The sequence below is a fragment of the Lithobates pipiens genome, unplaced genomic scaffold, assembly GCF_037356315.1.
Source record: "Lithobates pipiens isolate NorthernLeopardFrog02 unplaced genomic scaffold, aLitPip1_a1.2 Scaffold_16, whole genome shotgun sequence".
In the NCBI taxonomy this organism is placed as follows: domain Eukaryota; kingdom Metazoa; phylum Chordata; class Amphibia; order Anura; family Ranidae; genus Lithobates; species Lithobates pipiens.
The window spans coordinates 626,492,130-626,506,727 of NW_027507748.1; the positions used below are offsets into that span (position 1 = coordinate 626,492,130).

Here is a 14,598-nt window from a genome sequence, read left to right on the forward strand (position 1 = left end):
AAGATATTTACAGGTTAAAATTGCACCAAATTTGGGCAAAAGAAAGACACTTTTATATTTCAAACACATTGGATTTTATAAGCTGTTATATAACTCTCTTATGTTTTCTTAAAGACTGTTGTGCCATGCCATGAAGGATCACATAGTACGGGTTGCTAATGAAGCAGAGTTCATCTTGAACAGACAGCGAGCAGAGGATGTACACAAACATGCTGAGTTTGAGGTAAGCAGCTTTGTTGATGAAGTCCTGACTTTCTGTTTTCAATCCGTCATCGCGTCCCTTGTAACTTCATATACAGGGGCCTTTTTTCTTTTTTTATTCGTATTTTAGCTAGAAGAACATGCATTTAATTCATCTCAGGCCATTTTAAAAAGGTTTGGTTAATGTCAAACACAAGGAACTAGTTTATTATTTACTTCCTTGTCTGAAATATATGAACTTATTTGCAGCTTGGAGCAATCCCTTCTATAAAAAGGACTGGTTATACTGTGCTGTTATAATGCAGAACCCAACAGATTTATTATAAAACACTTTACAGCCTCCTTAAATCTTCTTGGCATTGTCAGAGCAGCTTACCTTTTCCAGATTGACCATTGGAGGTTTGTTTTAGGAATAATAGAAGTTTGAACAAATGTTACTTAGATTTACTTTTAAATTAGTTTATTTATAATGAGTAGTGTTACCACTGTTGGACGTTTATGGTATATATTTTTTATGGAGATGCGGAAGTTGCTCTGTAAAAATGTTGATGTATATAGGAATTATTTAGATTGGAGCGTGTTTTCAAATGTTATACTAGACTGATTTATTTTGTTGCTCAGTATATGCTCTGATATTGCATATAAGAAATGTGTTAGTGTTACTTACCAGAACCCTGCATTCACTATGTCTGGTCTCCCACAGTACACAGAACATAGCAATTATTTTAATAAATATAAACTGCTAAATACCTTTTCTCATCAGCAGTATATATCTTGTGACTTCTATCAGTGTCTGGCTGAGCACTGGTTAAAGCTTCTAGGAGTTTTCATTCCCCTCTGACTGTCCTATGGGGCTGCATGACTCCTGACCCTCTGTCTGGACTGTGCTGATTGGCCCTGTACCGATCACATGCACCCTTTAAAAAAATAAAAAACAAAACCTCTCTAGCAAGAACACACAAACTGAGCATGTGCAGAGTGCCCCCAAGCCTCTGTACTATCAGCAGATGAATTTGGAACTGTTGAAAAAGGAGAGGATCAGAGAAGACAGAATAAAACAGCCTTTCTACACCATGCACATGACTAACCCCTTAGGTTCCACAGTGAGCATAACGAGCATGCTTTTCTGCATTGACAAGCTGATTGTTCTGGTTTTAGTAACACTTTAAGGAAATTGCTAATATGCCAGCAGGGAACAACTTGAAGCTTCTCGTGGATTGGACTACTATTACAGTTGTGGATAGAAGCCTTTTAGACTATATGCTTTTCTACAACATTTCCTGCAGCTCTAATTCCACTATGGTTTTCGGACAATGCTGATTGCTAAAGTGTGATGAGTTTTTACTGAGAAAAGCAATGTGGTCAGAAAGCATTACCTTTTTTTCTTTACTTTGTCTTATTGCAACTGTACTTCACTGTATCATTTTCTCAGCTCCAAATGATAGCAGATAGTTATTTATTTTTATCCGTGACATTTCCAAAAGAGAACTTGCTTCTACACACTTTTAATAGAAGAACTGGCTCATAGTTCCCACTTTGGTTTACTAGTTTTGTCTTGCTCTCTAACGATTAAACATAGATAGGTTAGGTGGCTCTCTGGGATGGCTGGAGCTGCCTCTGTTCCTCCACTGGTCCTTTTCTTAAATGCCAGCCTTGGGGATTGCATTTCATAGGCTGGAAGCATGCCACAGGAATACCCGCTGAATTTCTGCTGGCTTGGTATGCAATGTGATGACATAGTGGAATAGCCTTCAGTGCGAGAGGAGGTAATTTTTTTTGTAGATGGCATTGTGCAAGTTCTGCAAGTACATGATTGATTGGAAATTGTTGCACATTTGAAGTCCATTTAGGTAAGCCTGAATATATTTTTGAAAAATGTGTTACTGGGGGAAGATCAGTTCTCAGGACTACTAATTATACACCATTGTCTTTGTAAATTGCTAGTTATTGCTTTCCATTGCTATTTGTGTTCAGGGGAGCATCTGGCATCTTTAGTTTGAGCATACCTTTTTCACCTTACATCACTCTTTCACGTCTTCAAAGATTGTGGTGAGGGTAGCATCTTCATTGAAAGATTGAAAGGACCATTTTTATTCTGGCAACCAGCAGTTCGTAAGTGCTGGTAAACCATCTGGTCTGTGGTCAATGAATCATGAGAAGTTAAAATGTCATCCTTTCAGTGGAAGGTGGATCTAGAGGTTTGAGCTGATAGGCAAGGGCCCTTCAGACAAAGATTTTCATATCATAATGGGAAAAAGGGAATCTAAGGAATGGGAAAAGAGAAACTCTCAAGATTTGGAAAACATTATTCTGCAGGTATCTTTCTTATGGTGCCGTTCTGGATAAAGCTAGGTACACACTGTAAGAAAATGGGAAGAAAAATTCTGTACGAGGAGCAATCGTTTGATTTTTGTATACACAATTTTCAACATCTGATTCAAACTTTCCAAATGAAAATTCCCAAAGGGACAAACTCAAAATGTTCTTTTATCTTTTGGGACAGTTTTAGCTTTCTGTAGAGTGCTATAGACCTAGGATTAAGATACAGTACTGTTTGAGAAAATTACTACTGCATGCCTACTCTTCACACGCAAGCTGTGAATATAGAAATTTGAAGGCCTTGTTTTAAAAAGTGCAAGCTCTGGGACTGTTCTCTTTATACTTGTTCAAACATTTGGCAAGTCACAAACCTGCAAATAAGTAGGAGAGATTGGGAATCTGACATCACTGACTACATACTATTCATGGTCAATGACTCACTAAGTAGTGAAAAAAAGCATATACTGTAGATGTTGGTTTCTGGACCATGCACCTTTTTAAAAAACAGTTATGGCCTCTTCTCTTCTCATTAGCAAAATCTAAGGCCCTTAAAGCTATTTCAATCACATGACATGATGGTCTTTACAATGATTCCTTTTTATGCTTGCATTCTTTTTATTAGATGTGTGACGTTAAAAGTCCTTACTTTTGCTAAAAACATGTCTAACCAAGAAAGGGTTCCACAAGTTGGAATCTGTGAGAGCATGTAAAGGACAATTTTTATAATACCAGGTTTTGTTTACTGAATTTGAAAAGCACAGGCCTCAACTGAACAGACTTTCAGGTTAGCTGTGTCAATCACATATTTACAGTGCCTTGAAAAAGTATTCATACCCCTTGACATTTTCCATATTTATGTTACAACCAAAAACATAAATGTATTTTATTGGGCTTTTATGTGATCGACCAACACAAAGTGGCACATAAATGTGAAGTGGAAAAATTACAACATTTTTTACAAATATCTAAAAACTGTGGGGTGCATTTGTATTCAGCCCCCCCCCCCCTCCCAGAGTAAATACTTTCCAAATAGCTCAAGCTCTGAGGATTGTGTCTGAAAAGTCTTGTCACAGATTCTCAATTGGATTTAGGTCTGGACTTTGACTGGGCCATTCTAACACATGAATATGCTTTGATCTAAACCATTCCATTGTAGTTCTGGCTGTATGTTTAGGGTTGTTGTCCCACTGGAAGGTGAACCTCCACCCCAGTCTCAAGTCTTTTGCAGACTCTAAGGCCGCGTACACACGGGCGGACTGTTCGCCCAACTTTGTCCTCTGAACAGTGTTTCAGCGGACAGTCCGCTCGTGTGTGGGCTTCAGCGGACAGTTTCAGCGGACTGTCTGACGAACAAAGTCTTACGGAATTTCCGTAAAACTGTCCGCTGAAACTTGGTTTGAGCGGACAGTCCGCCCGTGTGTGTGCCAGTCCGCTGTACTTTCGAAATGAGCAAACTGTTCCCGCCCGGAGAAAAGTCTGCTCATTTTGAGCGCGTCTCCAGGTAGGCGGGGCCCGCGAAGGAGATGCCGCGGGCCCCGCCGCCTGGTATGGACTTAAAGGGGAACCCCAACGCCGAAAAAAATCGGCGTGGGGGTCCCCCCAAAATCCACAACAGACCCTTGTCCGAGCACGCTACCCGCCCGGCCAGGAAAGGGGGGCGAGCGAGCGCGCCCCCCTCCTGAGCCGTACCAGGCCGCGTGCCCTCAACATGGGGGGTGCCTTGGGGAAGGGGGGGCCGTGCGGCCCCCCACCCCAAAGCACCTTGTCCCCATGTTGATGAGGACAAGGGCCTCTTCCCGACAACCCTGGCTGTTGGTTGTCGGGGTCTGCGGGCGGGGGCCTTATCGGAATCCGGGAGCCCCCTTTAATAAGGGGGCCCCCGGATACCGGCCCCCCACCCTATGTGAATGAGTATGGGGTACAATGTACCCCTACCCATTCACCTGTGAAAAAAAGTACAAAAAAAAAAACACAACACACGAGATAAAATATTTTATTGCACAGCTCCGGGGGTCTTCCGTCTTCGGGGGTCTTCTCGCCGTACTCCTCCGCTATCTTCTTGTAGCTCTTTTGCTAGCGGAGGAGTCCGGCTTTCTTCCTCCCCGCCGCCGGCCTCTTCTCCCGACTTCGGGGGTCTTGTCCCCCTCTTCGGTTCTTCTGCCGGGCCACCGCGCCTTCTTATAGCTCTTTTAGAGGCGGTGGCCCGGTCTTCTGTCGCCGCTGTCGCTGCCGCCGTCGCCGCCTTCCATTCTTCTTCTTCTCCAGGAGATGTTGACACGACGCTCTCTCCGGCCGGAATGCCAGAGCCGCGCTGCGCTGCCACTTATATAGTGACAATGGGGCGGTGTCACATGGTATATGTCACATGGGTTGGTCACATGGTGACCCCGCCCCCTTACGATGTCATAGTCCCCATGTGACATCAACCCATGTGACCAACCCATGTGACATATACCATGTGACACCGCCCCATTGTCACTATATAAGTGGCCGCGCAGCGCGGCTCTGGCATTCCGGCCGGAGAGAGCTTCGTGTCAACATCTCCTGGAGAAGAAGAAGAAGAAGAAGAAGAACGGAAGACGGCGCCGGCGGCGACAGAAGACCGGGCCACCGCCTCTAAAAGAGCTATAAGAAGGCGCGGTGGCCCGGCAGAAGAACCGAAGAGGGGGACAAGACCCCCGAAGTCGGGAGAAGAGGCCGGCGGCGGGGAGGAAGAAAGCCGGACTCCTCCGCTAGCAAAAGAGCTACAAGAAGATAGCGGAGGAGTCCGGCGAGAAGACCCCCGAAGACGGAAGACCCCCGGAGCTGTGCAATAAAATATTTTAACCCTGTGTTGTGTTTTTTTTTTGTACTTTTTTTCACAGGTGAATGGGTAGGGGTACATTGTACCCCATACTCATTCACATAGGTTGGGGGGTCGGTATCCGGGGGCCCCCTTATTAAAGGGGGCTCCCGGATTCCGATAAGCCCCCCGCCCGCAGACCCCGACAACCAACGGCCAGGGTTGTCGGGAAGAGGCCCTTGTCCTCATCAACATGGGGACAAGGTGCTTTGGGGTGGGGGGGCCGCGCGGCCCCCCCTTCCCCAAGGCACCCCCCATGTTGAGGGCACGCGGCCTGGTACGGCTCAGGAGGGGGGGGTGCTCGCTCGCCCCCCTTTCCTGGTCGGCCGGGTAGCGTGCTCGGACAAGGGTCTGTTGTGGACTTTGGGGGGACCCCACGCCGGTTTTTTTCGGCGTTGGGGTTCCCCTTTAAGTCCATTCCAGGCGGCGGGGCCCGCGACGTCTCCGTCGCGGGCCCCACCTACCTTGACACGCGCTCGAAATGAGCGGACTTTCCTCCGCGTGTGTGGGCGAGTCCGTTCATTTCAAAAGTTGCGCGGACTTAGTACGACGAACTTAGTCTGCCGTATTAGTCCGCTCAAAAAGTGCCGTGTGTGGGCAAGTTCGTTCATTCAAAAGTTTGAGCGGACTGTCTGACGAACTTAGTTTGGGCAGACAGTCCGCCCGTGTGTACGCCGCCTAAGAGGTTTTCTTCTAAGATTGCCCTGTATTTGGCTCCATCCATCTTCCCATCAACTCTGACCAACTTCCCTGTCACTGCTGAAGAAAAGAATCCCCACAACATGATGCTACCACCACCATGTTTAATGGTGAGGATGGAGTGTTCAGGGTGATGTGCAGTGTTATACCGCGTACACACGTAGCGGACTATCCGGCGGACTTTCCGCAGGACTGTCCGCCGGACTTTCCGAACGGGCTACTTGCCCACACACGGCACTTTTTCAGCGGACTAATACGGCGTACTAAGTCCGCTGGACTATCCGCCGTACTTTTGAAATGAGCGGACTCGCCCACACACGCGGAGGAAAGTCTCATTTTGAGCGCGTCTCCAGGTAGGCAGGGCCCGCAAAGGAGACGTCGCTGGCCCCGCCACCTGGTATGGACTTAAAGGGGAACCCCAACGCCGAAAAAATTGGCGTGGGGGTCCCCCACAGGTCCACATCAGTCCTTGTCCAAGCACGCTACCCGGACGACCAGGAAAGGGGGGGTGAGCGAGCGGCCCCCCTCCTGAGCCGTACCAGGCCATAAGCCCTCAACATGGGAGGGTGCCTTGGAGAAGGAGGGGCCGCGCTGCCCCCCCACCCCAAAGCACCTTGTCCCCATGTTGATGAGGACAAGGGCCTCTTCCCGACAACCCTGGCCGTTGGTTGTCGGGGTCTGCGGGCGGGGGGCTTATTGGAATCCGGGAGCCCCCTTTAATAAGGGGGCCCCGGATACCGGCTCCCCACCCTATGTGAATGAGTATGGGGTACAATGTACCCCTACCCATTCACCTGTAAAAAAAAGTTTAAAAAAACACAACACACAAGGGTTAAAATAGTTTATTGCACAGCTCCGGGGGTCTTCCGTCTTCGGGGGTCTTCTCGCCAGACTCTTCCGCTATCTTCTTCTAGCTCTTTTGCTAGCGACAGAAGACCGAAGAGGGGGACAAGACCCCCGAAGTCGGAAGAAGAGGGCGGCGGTGAGGAAGAAAGCCGGGCTCCTCCTCTAGCAAAAGAGCTAGAAGAAGATAGCGGAGGAGTCCGGCGAGAAGACCCCCGAAGACAGAAGACCCCCGGAGCATTTTACAGGTGAATGGGTAGGGGTACATTGGGGTGTTGGGGTTCCCCTTTAAGTCCATACCAGGTGACGGTGCCAGCGATGCCTCCTTCGCTGGCTCCGTCTACCTGGAGACGCGCTCAAAATGAGCGGACTTTTCTCTGCGCTGGAAAAGTCTGTTCATTTTAAAAGTACGGCGGACTGGCATACCAATGGCCGGATTGTCCGCCGAAATGCGAGTCCGGCGGGAAGATTGGAGTGCAAAAATACCTTCTAAGTCCGCTGTACTTTCGGGTAAAAAAAAGTCCGCCGGAGGCTACACACGGGGGGATTGTCCGGCGGACTTGAGTTTGCCGGACTTTTCCACCCGATTGTTTGATCGTGTGTACGCGGCATTAGTTTTCCGACACACAAAGTTTTGCTTTTAGCCCAAAAAGTTCAATTTTGGTCTCCTCTGACCAGAGCACCTTCTTCCACATGTTTGCTGTGTCCACTACATGGCTTCTCACAAATTTGACTTCTTATGGCTTTCTTTCAACAATGGCTTTCTTCTTGCCACTCTTCAATAAAGGCCAGATTTGTGGAGTGTGCGACTAATGGTTGTCCTGGTGACAGATTCTCCCACCTGAGCCTCTTGGCTACCTTTCTGATTAATGCTGTCCTTGCCTGGCCTGTCAGTTTTGGTGGACGGCCATGTCTTGGTAGGTTTGCAGTTGTACCATGCTCTATCCAGTTTTGGATGATGGTTTAGAACAGTACTCCGTGAGATGTTCAAAGCTTGGGATATTTTTTTATAACCTAACCCTGCTTTAAACTTCTCAATGACTTTATCCCTGACCTGTCTGGTGTGTTCCTTGGCCTTCATGATGCTGTTTGTTCACTAAGGTTCTCCAATAAACCTCTGAAGTCTTCACAGAATAGCTGTATGTATACTGAGATTAAATTACACAGGTGGACTCTACTTATTAGATAACTTCTCAAAGCAAGGGGTATCTCAGTAAAAGGGACTGAATACAAATGCACCCTACACTTCTCAGATATTTATTTGTAAAAAAAGTGTGAAAAACCATTTATGCGCTTCCTTTTACTTCACAATTATGTGTCGCTTTGTGTTGGTCTATCACATAAAATCCCAATAAAATAAATTTACGTTTTTGATTGTAGCATGACAAAATGTGGAAAATTTCAAGTGGTGTGAATACTTTTCCAAGGCACTGTATGTCAAAGACATTCACTTGAATAATACAGGCCAACAAGTAAGTATGTTTTCACAAAGAGAGACCGTCAAGTGGCATTAAACACAAAAACAAAATGTATTATATTGCAGCTTACCAATCAGATGTGGTTGGCTTTTTCCTGTCTTTGCCTGGTGATCTGGCCAGTAACACACCACCCGACAGACAACTGCATTATTAGTCTGGGGGAGGTGGGGGGGGGGGGGTGGTCGTCGAGTAGTGTTAACTGTATTAGCAGATTTAGATACACTACCAATTTGAAGCCAAACTCTGGCTCACACTTTAGAAGCAGTTACAGCAAACTGTTTTTTTTTTTTTAGTTTTGAGATAAAGATTTTACATGAACAAATAAGATGATCTTAATCATCTTAATCACCCCTGCCAGTGTTTTTTTCTCATCCATATAAACTGATACACTCTGCTGGGGTGCTTGTGCTGTTGAAAAATAGACTTGCAGGCAGGATCACCATTAAAATAGAAGAAAGAGAGCCTTAAAAAGGAAACCAATACAGCCATTACATTTAAGAATTGGTAAAAATTTAATGTAAAAAATGTTTGCTTTGGTGTTTAATACTGCCTTTAGTCTACTGTCCTTTCTTTACCACTTTATCTGAGGGTTTTCTCTGTTTGCCCTGAACAAGAGAAGAAATAATAAAACATAATATTAATTCGTCAATACAAAAAGTAAATAAAAGGGTTTGCAGATCACTATATTACCTATAGTATGAGACATTAGAGAGAACGGATGATCTATAGTCATTCCTCAATGAAATAGTGACTCCCTGAACAGGTCGGCTATGTTCTGTATTTGCATTTCGAGGATTCATTTTCAGTTTTCACTGGAGTGTACACTTAATAACTGTGGATCGTGTGTGTCCCTCTGTGTGTAGCTTGAGCATTGTGACTGAGGTTGACATGAAGTAGATTGGATTGAATAGACAAAATTAAATATAGAACTGTGTCAGAGTTCTATAAAGGTGCCCTCCAGCTGCAGAGCACAAGCCATCCTGAGACTTGATGAGCTTCTTATCTCTTCCAGACAGTTCTCTTAAGCCTGCAGTTTGATGTACTAGTCCTTGTGCTCATTGACTTAATAGAAAAGATCAGATAGAGAGACATTAGATTGTGAGTTTTTTTCATTAAAGAGCTGATATTGGGTTTTTTGTTTATTTATGTTTTTGCACCTAGTGTTTCGGTCAGCTGTAGTTTGCACTTTTGGGGGGGAGAACTGACCTGTGCAATTTTTAAAGATGATGTATTGAATTTGTAGACGTTAACTGAAATTTTTATCCAGATGTTTGCTAGGAACAAACATATTGCAGAATATTTTGTTGGATGTAACATTGGGATTCATAGTGACATTTTTTAAAGTGTTACGTAAACTGTTGGCGCTATATAAGTCCTGTACAATAATAATAAAAAAGTGTTCTAGGTATGCGTATGTGAAAAACCGCCATGCACTGCTGCTCACGCACCTATATTGTGTTTGTGATAAGTTAAAACCTCAGTAAAGTTTTCAAGAATGTTATACAAAGTAAAGTCAATGCCATGTAAAAAACAAAAATATATATATTTTGAAAACCACCACTCTTCATAAAATGTGGCTGCGGTCACTAAAATTGTTGAAACTACCACTTAATATGCTTGACTGTTTGAAATTATAAATAAATCAACAATGTTTAAAGTGCAAACATAATAAAACAATTTTTTTTTTGCAATAATAGTTACATATGTGCAAAAAACTTCATATCAAACACGCAACATGCTTCTTCAATATCCGTAATTCATAATATTTAGTTTTTAATATATATTTTTAGTACATTCTTGATGTATGTATAATTTTTGAACTTCAGTGCAGTCACACATATTAAACAAAAGTTTTCAATATGTTTTTTAATCTTTTTGAGGATAGCTTTATATGACTTAAACCCTCACATGTACCCAGTGAAGTGAACAGCCTCAGATGATACACAGAGATGAAACAAATCCTCCTACATAAGTTTTATATGTATATCTGCTCTCTTCAGCTTTATATACTGTTTAGAATGTGCACGTCCTGTTTGAAATTTCTCTTCCTGATTTACCTGTGGGTGTGGATTCTTGCCATACACTGTGAGACAGCTGATTGGAGGAAAGGCACACCCCCCCCCCCCCCCCCACATAGGCAGAGACTTGCAGAGCTGTGCTGTGAAAAGACCACCTCTTTGCTAATCTATTTATAGCACCCACCCTGACAGGCTGGTTTATCACAGTTGTTGGAGAACTTGTCAGAAGTTATCATGCTGATAACAGATGAACGGAGCAGGAGAAAACCACGGGACTTAGGCTTTTGAAGAGAGATAAGAAAACACTGCAGTTATATGTGCCCAGCTCAAATTTCATGAGTCGGGTTTACATCCACATTAATGTATGTTTTCTTTATATGTTTTAAATGTGATATTATTTGAGCTGCAGAAGAAGATATGATTTGTTTCCAAAAATGCCCTAAAATATTAGGGTATTACATACCTATACTTGGATTTTGTGTATCCCGATTTTGCTGTTCTAAAATCTTTTATCTCAAATAATTCTTCTATGATATTGTTCAAGGCATGTTATTTATGATGGAATATAAAAAACTGTTGTAAAACATGAATGATTCAAACTATTTTTTCATTAAATAAAAACAATGCAACGGATGTATTTAAAAAAAAAAAAAATCACCTAAAGAAGAAGTCCAGCTAAATGTTTTAAAGCCTATTCAGTAATTGCACACCTACCGTCTCTGTAAAATCCTTGCATTGTACCTGTAGAGAAAAAAGCATAGAGAAAAGTTAACAGCATACTTTACACCTGGCTTCCACACAAGAATGTGTGACCTCAATGAGTATTCCAGATCTTCTGAGAAAATGCTCAGCACAGTGCAGCAGCATCTTTGGGATCTGCAGTGTTCACAGGATCACAACAGAAGGACAATGACATTGCCTAGGTTCCATAGTAAGGTTCTAAGTGTAATTATAGGTTTTTACTTGAATGAGGTTTTTTTTATCCTATAGATAAATTGCTAGAATATTACGTGAAGGAGTGGACCACTGTTGAAGAAGTGGATCTTGTATCTAAGGCTATTTAACTTTTGCACTTGTACTTTAATAGGTTGCCTCAACACCCCTGAGTGCTACCCAATAGGTCTTCTACTGAATTTCAGTCTCAATGCAGTGATCTTTACTGTGGGTGCCCCCTCTTAGAATAGCACAGCCTTTCCTCTAAAAATTGCTGGTTTGTATTAAGCATGTGCCCTGCACCCCAAATGATTAATGCAGGAAAACCATAGTCTGAGCAACTGCTTAAGGCCGAAATGAGTACAGCATTCCCATTGGAATGAATGGGGAAACTGCATGCATGCGCTGTTCTAAACAGCCATTTTAATAAGAAAGGTTGTGCGTTACCAAGCATGATTGCATAGTAAAGATTTCTGAATTTGGAGCTTAAGATAAGTATAATGCCGCGTACACACGACCGGACTTTCCGGCAGACTAGGTCCGACAGAATCAGTCCGTCGGACATTCCGATCCTTTGTGGGCTAATCTGATTGTTTTTCATTTAAAGAAAAGACGGACCTAGAAATAGAACATGTTTCAAATCTGCCCAACGGACTCAATTCCTATTGGGAAAAGCATTTGTTTGCATGCTGGTCCGACAGACCAAATACGGCTCAAGGGAAGCTACTGGCTATTGAACTTCCATTTTTAGTCCCGTCTTACGTCATCACGTTCAAAATGAACAAGTCTGTTTGTTCGGAAGTCCATCGGCACTCCGTTGAAAGTCTGTCGGGAAGAACGTCAGACCTAGTCTGCTGCAAAGTCCGGTTGTTTGTACGTGCCATAAGCCTTAGTGGGCAACACACATTGAGGTGGGGACAACTGTACACGGTGATGTTCTATTTCTCCTGCCAAAAAAGCCAATGGTTATATTTTCAGCATTGCCGGAAAATGTTAAGTTAATGGTGTGTTTTTTTTTGTTTTTTGTTTGTTTTGTTTTTTTGTTTAAAAATACACTAAAATGATACATCCTTAAAATGTGAACTACCCTACTTTAGTTCCAGCAGTACGGTCTCTGTGTAGGTGCTGCCCTTATATAAAGAGTCTGGGACATTTTTTCAAATCTGAGTATTTCTCCAAATCATTGCATCCACTTTTGTGTAGTGTTAATATTCATGAAACCATCATTCAAAGTGAAGCATGATAATGTAATCTTGCACTCCAATTAAAGAATGACATATTAGCCTCATTACAGAGCCATGCTATTGTGCTAATTGCTTATTTGCTTTCCAGTAAAGATACATTTGAAGAATGAATTCACTCGTTTTACCATTTTTTTTTTTTTTTCAAAATTAGGATTTTTTTTTTAACTGTCAACTGGGAATAAAAGTTATTTTTAAAAGTATTTTTATATGCTAAAGTATATTTTATGTAAATTTAGGTAATTTTATTATAAATTTCTCACCAAAATGAGATCCAGCAAGGGAGCTGCTGTGTCTTCTGTGTCATTTTACGTATTTGTATACAGTGCTAACTTTTTTAGTAACTTTCAACAAAAATAAGGTTAATTTTAACAAATTGTATTGTATTCCTTTAGTCACAGTGTGCTCAGTATGCTGCAGACAGAAGAGAGGAAGAAAAGATGTGTGATCATCTCATCAGTGCAGCCAAACATAGGGATCATGTGACAGCCAATCAACTAAAACAAAAAATCCTCAACATCCTGACCAATAAGCATGGAGCTTGGGGAGCCATATCTCAGAGGTGCGTAAATACAATAACTTTCTATATATTTCTGCCATCACCATCGCAATATAAATATGATCCTAATGTATTTAAAGAACAATTGAAAATGTAAACATCTGTTGGTCCCAGTGGATATTTTATCAATCTTGTTTTACTGCCCCCGGACCTGGGGTGGTTAATAACGTGGAAGTTAAGTGCAAATTGAAGTGAAGCTTAAAGACAAATTCTGGGTGTGGCGTTTTTTAAAGGTACATTGGGCCAGCTTGGACCAATGTTAGTATGTATGTGCCTGTGGAATCCCTTTAGAAGCTAGAAATGACTGTAGTAGGCACCGCTACTACAGTGATCTCCAGCTTACAGGCCCGTGCCAAGCGGATGTCTTTCTGCATTGTGAACACCGGAGGTTGCTTATTTGGCAAGGTCAATTTATGGAAATTGAACACTAAGCACATATGTGAAAGGAGCTCACAAAATACATAAAATATTATGAAATGGGCTTGTATGTTTAGAAAATCATTGCTCTTCCTATAAACTGTTAATATTAAGGTTTTTTGTAAGATCACTTTTCCTTTCAATATTTACTCAGCACTAAATAAACCAGCAGTCCACAGTTTCCCCAGGGTCAGTCAGGTGATTTCGGCCAAAAGGACTGTAACAAGAAAGGATACTTTAAGTATAGGTGCAGTTACCTGGACCAAAAACAATGACTATTACTTTTGGCACTTCTTCTATAAGTAGAAATATTAAAGCCAGATTTAACGTGTAAGGTCGCCTTTTTAGATAAAAAAAAAATTAAAAGGTGCACTAACCACCCTAACCCCCCCCACCCCTCCCCCTCTGTACTTACCTCAATGGGTGATGAGCTGTCAATACCCACACCCTCGCAGCCAGTGCAGCAGTTTGGAGATTTGAAATCTCCACTCTTCTCTGGCTTCTCTCTGCAGCACATCTGGGGTCAGATCAGAATGATTCTGATTGGTCAGCACAGAGCATGACCGATCCATTCTGTTTTCTGAAAAGGTGAACTAACCCTTTAAGCTCCCCTTTTTTATTTTTAAACATGTAAAAGCCTTCCGGCCATAGAATGTAACTTATATAATATGAAAATCAGAAAACCGAAAAAAAATGCAACCTGACAGTTTAAATTAGATGAATTTTATGAACCACTGACATCATACATTTTATTTATAGTTTATTACAGGTACTTATATTGCGCTATGAATTTACACAGCGCCTTACATATACAGTATCTCACAAAAGTATGTACACCTCTCACATTTTTGTAAATATTTTATTATATCTTTTCTTGTTACACACTGAAGAAATGACACTTTGCTACAATGCAAAGTAGTGAGTGTACAGCTTGTATAACAGTGTAGATGTGCCATCCCCTCTAAAAAAAACTCAACCCACAGCCAATAATGTCTAAACCGCTGGCAACAAAAGTGAGTACACCCCTAAGTGAAAATGTCCAAATTGG

The 14,598-nt window shown here is 42.6% G+C and overlaps 1 protein-coding gene across 9 annotated transcripts in view; it reads left to right on the plus strand.

The window, feature by feature from the left end:
- The window catches only part of NBEA (neurobeachin), a 901,556-nt gene that overhangs the window by 587,174 nt on the left and 299,784 nt on the right, over positions 1–14,598 (plus strand). For all 9 annotated transcript variants that reach the window (XM_077484128.1, XM_077484132.1, XM_077484134.1 and 6 more), the window contains 2 exons: positions 115–223; positions 12,970–13,136. In XM_077484128.1, coding sequence (XP_077340254.1) covers positions 115–223; positions 12,970–13,136 — 276 coding nt within the window. The remainder of the gene's footprint in view (positions 1–114; positions 224–12,969; positions 13,137–14,598) is intronic.